At 46.7% G+C, this 10,250-nt stretch overlaps 1 protein-coding gene across 1 annotated transcript in view; it reads left to right on the top strand.

The window, feature by feature from the left end:
- Window positions 1-54: 54 nt before the first annotated feature.
- npdc1b (neural proliferation, differentiation and control, 1b) overlaps window positions 55-10,250 on the top strand; it is an 18,330-nt gene continuing 8,134 nt past the window's right edge. The window contains exons 1-2 of the mRNA XM_084690208.1: window positions 55-362; window positions 7,581-7,733. Coding sequence (XP_084546334.1) covers window positions 260-362; window positions 7,581-7,733 — 256 coding nt within the window. The 5' untranslated portion in view covers window positions 55-259. The remainder of the gene's footprint in view (window positions 363-7,580; window positions 7,734-10,250) is intronic.

Raw genomic sequence — 10,250 nt, 5'->3', positions numbered from 1 at the left:
TACATCTTCAGAGCATCGCAAAGTGTTCTCCGTGGTGTCCTGCGCAAAACGCATAGGCACCTCCGCTGTTGCGGTTGTTTCACCCTATTCCTGCAGCCGCGCGTGTTTCTGTCTTTCTCTCGCTTATCGCTCCCTGTTTACCTTGCTTATAACGGAAATCAGAGAACACGGCGGGTTTTTTTCTTGGTTACGGGGATGGGGGAATGATAAACCCCATATCCCCACATCTGTGTCTTCAAACGTAGGAGAGCTCCGCAGAATGGCATCCCTGGGAGAAGGGATCGAGCACCGGCCACAGGCCGCTCATCTAATCCAGGCGGCTGTCTTTGCAGCCATCGTCGCCCTGAGCACCTGCATGACAGGTAAGGACAGCCGCTGTTATTGTTTTTGTGAGGGATGCTTGTTTATAGTCACTCTCGTGCAAGAGGTCACAATCGTAGTCGTAGAATAAACATGTTTATGTTTTACCTTTGAACATTATCGCAAAGTGGATTAAATTGGGTTTTATTTTAGAAGAGAAAAGAGCATGCTATACTCGACGGGTGGTACTGTCTGTGCTGGATAACAGCTGTTTTTGTGATGTGGCCGTTTTACGAAGATTATTTCGAAATTCGTTCAACATATGATCCGTTTCAAAACAACGTATTAGTGTCTCTCAGCACCTTGCCCATTACGTCCACAAAGTTTGCTTCGTTTTGCATAACTGTATGTTCGTTTTGTATCTATCTTTCTACCCATAACATCAGGCCACTACAATGTCTTCTTCAAATAATATACAGTGTGCTCTTGTTATGTATGTGTGTTTCTCCAGTAACATTTCTACTCTATATACATGACTACAGTATTGGTCAAGCTACGTTTCAGCCAAACGACTTGTGAACTCTCAGGCCACAGTCTGCCAACCAGCAGGAGGTGGTTTTATAAGCAGTGACATACCAAATCACGTACCCTGGACTTGACACACACACACACCTATATAAGGATACCTACTGGCTAAGTTCTGACTTATTGTAGAGCTGACAATGAACCTGGATTTAAAACAGACACTTACTATGCCGACCCATGCGCACATACACAGGATGTATCACACATACTTTCAGACATACCCATCCGGAGGTGGTTATCAGCAGAGCGTAGCTCGACACATTCCCCCTGTCAGACCCACTCGTGTGTTTCCCCTGGGTCTGCGCCTGGTTCAGGACGTGCTTGAAGTCACATGCCAAAAGCCACTCAAGTGTCGACAAGACAGAATGCACAGACACGGCTTTCGGCATGAAGAAAAATATTTTTTTTATGTTTTATAATTGTAAAACACTTGAGTGTGCACTCTGGTGAATTATCTGGCCGCCTCTTGTCTTCTCGGAATTTCATAGGAGGATCACATCAGTCAAGTGATTCATCGTTCTTCGCATCTTCTACCTCTTCTCACCCCATCTGTGAGGTCTCACCTTCCTGGAGAGAGAACATACCATGCTCTCAGAATCTTCCCTGACACCCCTCCCCGTAGTGTACGTGGAAAAGCGCCAGCCTGCCTATCTCTGCGATCTCGAGGACCTGCTGTGTGTTCAATTAGCCTGGCAGATCCCAGTGCTGTTCTTATCGGTGTGCTTCTCGTTCACCTTGATTTAGTCATTCGCCATGGCACAGAACACACGATACCATCTGGGATGTGAAAAGAGCTGTCAGCATTGTGTGTGTGTGTGTGTGTGTATGAGATTGTGCATGAGTGAGTGTGTGTGTGTGCGCACAGACCCACACTAGAGCAGTTATGTGAATGATGGACAGATAGAGAAACAAATCCAGTTTTTCTTATGGCTTAGCCTTGGTGTTGATCTGGAAGCTGTACTCCTCTATTTGAAAGGACGACCAGGGCTTACCGATGTGAGCTTTTAAGCACAGGCAGGATGTCAGAGCTGGGTCAGTCTGAGAGCCCTGGAAGAGTTGCAAGGCTGGCCTGTCTTCTGTGCAGGAGATGTCGGAGAGAAGGCATATCCACTGGGGCTTTAACGCTGCGATCAACATCGTTAGTTGTTGGTGTGGATGATGGCTTTGCTACCATACTCTACAAAGCTATCTACCCCTGAAGAATACGTGACTAACTCCTGCACAAACTGTAACCATATGGCTTGTTGTTCTGTTCTTGTTCCAGTGCCAGGTATTGACAGCTTGCCAGAAGTCCATTCTGAAAACCCAAAGAGCTGGGGCTTGGCATGATTGTGTTTGGTTTTGTGTAGACCTTCAAGTACATGATGCAGGTGCTCCATTAGGACTCTTAGCAAACACTCATTCTTTAAAGTGCAAATGGAATGTGTTTGTTTTCGCAGTGGAGGGTTTTGTGGCGGACAACGAAGACTTTGTAGAAAGAGATACTTAATCAATTCACGCACATCGCATAATGTAGGGCTTTAAATGGTGGAGCACGCTATTGGTAGGACTTCAAAGGCAGACCATAGATGTGAAGGAGAGGGGGAGGTGGGGATGCTGTTTAGTCCAGACTCTGAGACAGGGAGACAGAAAGGTTACCTGCCCATGTCTGTTAGATGCTGGCTTGTTACTAACCATGGTCATGCCTGTGGCCAAAATGTTAATTTTATTTATGCATTTCACCTCGTTTCTCCTTATGTTTGGTGAGGGCGAGTATGTATGATGCACAGAACATTGTCCATGAGGATGTGAATAGAACAGGATTTAAGGCATCACGACCGCTAGGCTTTCGTCTGATTTCTGTTCATATACTGTCACATCACGTTAAACACAAAAAAGACTATTTTCAAAATGTGGTCAGCTGCACAAGATGTGCCCGGAAGTTGTTTGGTCACTGTTGGCTCGAAACGATTAAAAGCTGTCAGTGGTTAGTGTGATGTGAACTCGACTGGTTGTTTCATCAGACAGATGCAAATGCACAACTGCTGAAAGCTTTCATGTAGCCTGCGTGGCTGCCTGCCTGCCTGCCTGCCTGCTTGCCTGACTGCCTGCCTGCCTGTCTGCCCGTATGCCCGTCTGCCTGTCTGCTTTTCCACAACAGCAATGTTTACATCCATTTTCTTCCTTCCTACCTTCTTAGGGGAGTCAGCTGACCTCCTGCAGTGAGGTCTTTGTGTGCGTGTTTGAGTCCTCTCCCGCACATGCTTGTGTCGTCTGCTCTCCTAAACCTGACACGCCCCCTGTAGCCGTGATCCAGCCCTGGCTTTGAGGTCAACCTCAAGCTGCTGCCAGCCACGGGCACTAAGCCCTGCAGTCCACTTGGAAAACATGACAGGTTGTCTCTGTAAAGCTGTCTTACTGTCCATCTGCTTGTGTTTGTCAGTCCGTTGAGGAATGTCAACAGGAAGATGCCCTTCCGTGCCAAAGGGCCTACTGGTGTCTCATCTAGGCTGCATCTCCTGTTCTATTCCGGTGTTCCAGTGTTTGTAGGGGGCTGCTGTTCTCCTGCTGTCGACACCATATCAAAATACCTCTCCGGGATTTGTCTCTTCAAATGTGATAATGGAGACTGTGAAAAAAAAAAAGAAAAAAAAGAAAGCAATAACATAATCTCAAAGATGAAATTGAATTCCTGAGCCTTAATCTAATTTGGGCTCCGTGGCACCACAGGGTTGCTATGTGGAATACCAGAAGGAGGCCTGATCTGTCTTCTGATAGGAGAACAGTTTCCTAAGAGGTGGGCCTATGCACAGGAAAAGGTTACACCTGCCAATCACACCATGGATGCAAATTATTCATCTCCAGTAAGCTTCCTGTCTCTGGCGGTCTTGGTAATGTCTTACCAAAGGTCCCACCGCCCTGCGTCATATAGATGTTTTGTTCCCCTGTCAGAAGATTCTGTGCTGGTAACATTTGTCATCCATGAAGCTAATTTCTTCCATGAAGCTAACCTGATCTCCCTCTTCAATAACACAACTTTATTATTATTATATATATTTTTTTGTCATTTAGCAGACGCTCTTATCCAGAGTGACTTACAGTAAGTACAGGGACATTCTCCCCGAGGCAAGTAGGGTGAAGTGCCTTGCCGAAGGACACTGTCATTTGGCATGGCCGGGAATTAAACCAACAACCTTCTGATTAATAGCCTGACTCCGTAACCAGCCGTCTGACCCCCTACTTCCTGCAGTTGGAACATTAAATATTTTAAATGTCCCCCCTTAAATGTTCCCTCTCAGAGCACCGCTGTTATTATTGGGCCCACTATCCTTCAGGTCCTCCACTGCACTTTCCAGTTTGTGGCAATCATTTTGAAAATAACACAGATTGGTTTTCTCAACTGGTGTAATCATAATTATAGGAATGTTCTGTCAATTTGCCATCCTGGCATTTCTTCTGTGGTGTATTTCGGTGCATATCACCAGGCCTTGTGTAACAAAAACACCCCTGTCACATCAGTAATGTCAAATCCGCTGTGTGATGAATCCACCAATATCGACATTTTGCATCTTAAGATGGCCTAACTAAATGCCATGGTAGCTCAGCAGTGACAAGAGACGATAGGGTAAAAAAAAAAAAAAATAGGCGAATGAAGAAAGAAAATGACTGAAATGAAGATAGTCCAATGCTCAAGAAACATAAACATTCATCTTATAAGCTAACGTATTATGCTTATGTTGCTGTGGGTGTATCTGTTGGTGAATGATCAATTATTTATGCCCTTGTGTTCCACTCCATTCTCCTGGAAGTAAATTATGACTAAACAGTACAGACTACTTTATTGGCCCCGGTCCAAAGAAACATCTAGATGTCAGCGTGTGCCTTGAGGTTATTATTAGATCCTGATGCTCAACCTGGGAATATGGAATTACTGTCAGAGGATATGAGTTTGTCTAGGAATAGACAAACATAGCCTGCAATGAACCTATGAGTGTGGACATTGGAAAATGAGATGTATGTCAGCATGGGTTTAGATTCAGGCCAGGTAAAGCCATCTCAACACCCAACGCAACTCCCTCTGAAAAATGAAATTCAAACTCGAGAGCCATATCAAGTCAGAAGTATCTGAGAGCATCTCGAGATGGTATGAAAGAAGAATTCTCACTCCGAGTAAGAAAGGAAAAAGGGAGAGAGTGATTACAGGCTCGTTCACTTTTCTTTGTTCAAACTTGGAAAAGAGGGTTGCTAGGCGACTGCACATTCGGGAGAAAGTGAGCTTGGCTCCTTGGGAATGTCACTGTTTGTCAGAAACTCAGTCAGTAGCAAGGGACTAATGCAACTACAAAAACTTGAAGCCTTGCTTTTGTTCTTCTGAAACTGACATCCATTCAGTTTTCCAATTGCTGTGAATGTCCTCCGTGAAGTAAATTATAGTTAAATGGCAATCAAATAAACTGTCAATTTGTTTGAATCAGACTGACATTTTTGGGCATTTCTAAGTCCCACTGAGATGTAACTGACTTTTGCAATCAGCTGTATAGACATCAAAGTCTTCAGCGTTCAACCCTCAAGAGGCAGTTTGGTGAGATAGGAAATATTGTACTAATGCATTCCTCTCCTAGTCATTTGGTAGTGAAGCTTTGCATATATATCTTACAGACATTGTAGTTTGACCATGCAACCTTTACTTTGAATGTGCTCATTTGCATTTCCAGGCATGTTTTACCTGATACTGCAGGTTGCATGTGTGCCGTGTAGATATGAATGGGGAGAGATGGTGTTCCTTGCAGAAATACAAGCAAGCAGACGATCCTTGCTATGGATCTGGCATCGCACGCTACGGCAGATCTCATTAGGGAGGCACTGACAAACGGCACTGGGTCGCTGTTCATTTGCTATTCTGAGAAGACTCCTTGTGCTTTCTCGTCGCTTTCCTCCTAAGTGTATTGGCCGCGCCCAGAGCCAAGGGTGGAGGTGCAACACTGTGTGGACTGTGTGTTTGTAACTGCTAGAGGCTTTTGGCCAAACCAATTCAGGACCCATGGACAACTACTGTAGGCTAATGATCTCTCTCTCTCTCTCTCTCTCTCTCTCTCTCTCTCTCTCTCTCTCTCTCTCTCTCTCTCTCTCTCTCTCTCTGTCTCTCTCTCTCTCTATCTTTCTCTCTCTCTCTCTCTCTCTCTCTCTCTCTCTCTCTCTCTCTCTCTCTCTCTCTCTCTCTCTCTCTCTCTCTCTCTCTCTCTCTCTCTCTCTCTCTCTCTCACAAAAAGAATATACACAATCAGTAACACGTGGACCCAAAAGCGTAACATTTTCAGATGACTCCAGGCCACTTTAACAATAGAAGAAAACGACTCAGACATATCAGTGTGCATATTTTTTCATAGTGGTTTGACCTAACAATTGAAATTGGATTCAAGGTTTTCTTCAAGGTAAAGACTTTCCTAACTTCTATTAAGGAAAAAAATACTTGATCTGAATTTTACATAAATTATTCAGTTTAGTTTGTTTCCATTTCCTTTGTCTTTGCTTCTCTGTTTCGAAACAAAAGACCCTTCCATCTCTAGCTTTTGAGTTCACACAGTGACTCACACCTGATGATGTCACACTGCCTCAGTTGCCATGGCAGTCGTTATGGCAACTGTATCCTAGGCTTCGACTGAGAAGCATCGAGCCATTTCAAAGTGGAAGTCAGAGAGTTTATATTGATAGCTTACTCCAATCGCTAGCTTTCTGCATCCCGCTGAATGCTTACCAAACCTGAACGGACAGGAAGACAGCATACAGATCAAAACAGTCTTTCATACGGCCGACCTTGGCTTGTGACTGACCTTGCTAAGGGTGGGCTCTGGCCAGCTTCAGGGGCTCTGTCTGAGCACTGGACAGTCAACCCAGCAAGACACGGCCCTGCGAAGCTGTCGTGGCCTCGAGCGGTCTGACTCACCAGTCCTCTCAGTCAGGGGTGACATTCCATCTGCTCCCTTATCTCTCCAGCCACCTGCGGACTCATACTGCAATACATCACTTTAGACAGCAGGCCATGATCACAGCACCACCCACCAGCCAAGAACTGGGCCAGTCTACCGTGGGATCATCCGTCAGTGTCAAACTAAAGACCTTGTGGCGCCTCACCGAATGCAGGACTTGAAGCATCATCCCTAACCTTCGGCTGACCGGAGCACAACTTTGCCCGTTATTAATCAGTTCCGTTGACGCAACTGAACAGGGAGGCTCTGAGGCCGACGGTGTTTTGTTTTATTGAGTTTTTCCTAAACTGTCGCCGAGCGCATGTCAGTGTGGATCTTTTCAGATGTCGGAAGGGGAGCAGTGAAGCTGCTTAATGAGCAGCAGTAGAGAAGAGGCTGGAGGCGTTTAGACGTGTGAAGTCAGGCACCAGTAATTACAATGCGCCGTGTTAAGTTATCGCCTGACACTTTCTTTTCGTCTTTTTCATTCTCACCTCAGGCACGCGCTCTTGATACATGACACCTGTAAAGTACATGAATTATTCAATTTCATACCACGTACATCAAATCAAATTGCATTCCAAGAGGCCCCCGCGCTGAGCCGTGCAGCTTTGTGTTTTCGCTGTGTTTTCTTTTTTTTTTTCCCAAAGCTTCATTTTCTTTTGACGGTCACAAATGTCTGACAAGATGTGAAATGAAGTACGACAGGATTAATGATGTTCTCTTCCCCCGTCCTCTCTGTGGCCGCAGGGTCTCACACGTGCCCGCGAAGCCTCGACTGTGCCCGGGCCGGGCGACACTTCTGCCAGCCGGGGGAGTCCGACTGCGGGCCCTGCCTCTCCCCCCTGGTGGAGAACTCCCGCGGCAGGTGTGTGGTGAAGAGGAGGCACGGCCCTCGTGTGGGTGAGTCCGAAATGTGGCCCCTCGCGGAAACGCCACTGTAACTGTGATTCAAGAACACACAAAAGTAATGTTGTTGGGGTTTTTTTGGGGGGGGGCGGTCTGTTACCGTGAGAAAGCTCAACGTGCTTCCCGATGTTATGTATCAAGACGAACCGTGTTAGTTTTAACCTTGCAGTCCCCACAGACCTGGGCTTTTCATAAGGGTTAATGAGTCCGTGGGGAATAGGGGTCGGTTCTGGGGCTTGGGGAGCAGAGCTGCAGGCTCACGAGACTAGTCATCTACAGAACAAAAAAAAATGCTTCGTGGCGTCTGGATGTGTCATCCAAAAAAAAGCTGAAATCAGTGGGCTGCCGTGGACCTGGGGTGACGAGCGTGTGCACTGTGTCCCTGCTGGCTCTGGAGGAACGTCTGCGTTGGTCCCCACTCAGACAGCCAGCCGTGACGCAGGACCACGTCAGAGCAGCTGGAAGAGGGGGTCCTATCTCCCCCCACCCCCCGGGAGATCAGGGTGCACTGGCAAAAAGGCACAACCCCCTCCCCCTTTCTGACAGGCACACCAACTGCCTCCGACCCACTAAAGTGGTCAGAATGATAGGATCACATGTCACCGTTGTAATGTCACTGGCTCTCTCTTCCCGCCTCCTCCAGCTACTGCTCTATTTATCACTCCCTTCCTTCCTTCCTTCCTTCCTTCGTTCCCTCCCCCTCCTCTTAGACTCCCTTGACGGTCAAAGCACACAGATGCTGCTGGGAGGCACAAAACAAGCACTCTGTGGAACACTGTGTCACTCGTGTTGTTGTTAGAGAGCAGAGCGATATTACAAATAGACTGCGTATTAGGCCCGGCGACGGCAAATGACTCATTAAGTGTTGGCCACCGCTGCAAGCGGCTGTAAACCTTTACCAGCTCTCACCCTGCCGCGCACACACTTCATCCTTCACGCCCCCCCCCACCCCTCTCTCTCCCTCATGGCACATGGGTGGGTTTAATGACAGGACCTGGACAGACGCCTCTTTTATGTGTGGCCTCTTCCCCTCTCTCCCACGCGGCTCCTGTTGCTCGTTCCTCCCTCGTCCCCTCCCTCGTCGCTGCGCCCCACCGTCGCTCGGCGGCGGATGATTGCGTTGAGCATGCACTGGGTTCAAAACTCCGTTTGCCGTGATTAGATCCGAGCCCCGGTTGAGCTCTTCCTGTATTCATTAATACCAAACGTGAAGAGCAGACAATTATTTCTACATAAACTCCTCCAAAAAAGTTTGGAAACTTTTATTTGGTCGATTATTCCTCCCCTTCAGTAATACCAATTGGTATTGTATCTTATATAGTTGGAAAGCCTGATTAGTCACCTTTACAACAAGGTACAACTTGTAAGGATTCGTGGAATGAGCAACACAGCTAACCATGTGGGTATTGGCCCCCTCAAAATTTCCAAAATCCTCTGCAATATTCTTCTTTTGGTAGTCACTCTCGTTTTGAGCTTCAAGTGGGATCAGCTTGGGCATGCTGTATGTGCCAGGGTGACCAACGCAAACATGTTGGTGACTTGTGACAAATCCTGGTTGAGAAATGGGATGCCATCCCACAGCGGTGTGTGACCAGGCTGGTGACCAGCATGAGGAGGAGTTGCCAAGCTGTTGTGGCTGGGTATTGATCTTCCACACGCTACTGAGGTCCCTGACAGTGTAAAATGAACGTAAAAATTGCCATTATGTGTTGTTTCTTTCTTATTACTGTGGGAGAGTGCAATTATCCAATCCACCAAGCAACTCTAAATGAGAGTGAATACCAACAGAAGAATATTGCAGAGGATTTTGGCACAATTTTTTGGGCCGCTATTCACACAGTTAGCTGTGTTGCTCATTCCACAAATGCACGATCCTTACAAGTTGTACCTCGTTGTAAAGGTGAATAATCAGGCTTTCCAATTATATACAATACAATACCAATTGGTATTATTGAAGAGAGGAATAATCGACCTAAATAACGTTTCCAAACTTGAGGGGTTTATCTTGAAATGCTTAGCGTTCTTTCTCATGGCTGATGTTATTCCATTGTACAAAAGATATCAAGTCATAGCTTAGTCTACAGATCTATAGTTGTGTCTCGTTTAGACTTTGGTAGGTTGACGTGTGGTAGCGTGGGTTCAACTGTGTCACTGCATCCCACTGACCTCCACGCTGTTTAGCATTGGCGTTTACTAGCCTCTCAGTAAGGGTGAGTGTTATAATATATAACACCATGCAAGCTGGAACGTGCTGCATCTGGAAGGGATGAACAGGATCTTTTCTTTCCCCAGCCACGTATTCAATCACATTACTCCCCCCACCCCACCCCCTCCCTCCCCCTCACCAACACACACAATTGGCACGTCTCCCTGTTGTCCTGGCGACGGGTTTCATTCATGATTCTGAAGGAGGGGTCTTCGCATTCTTCCCTCCGTCTCTCTACCTCTCTTTTCCTCTCTCTCTCTCTCTTCCTCTCTCTCTCTACCTCTCTCTTTTCCTCTCTCTCTCTT

Source organism: Hypomesus nipponensis, chromosome 24 (assembly GCF_054491055.1).
Source record: "Hypomesus nipponensis isolate SF chromosome 24, ASM5449105v1, whole genome shotgun sequence".
NCBI classification, from domain to species: domain Eukaryota; kingdom Metazoa; phylum Chordata; class Actinopteri; order Osmeriformes; family Osmeridae; genus Hypomesus; species Hypomesus nipponensis.
Note: the sequence above shows the minus strand (reverse complement) of the source record. Positions and strands in the feature narration are given on the sequence as shown.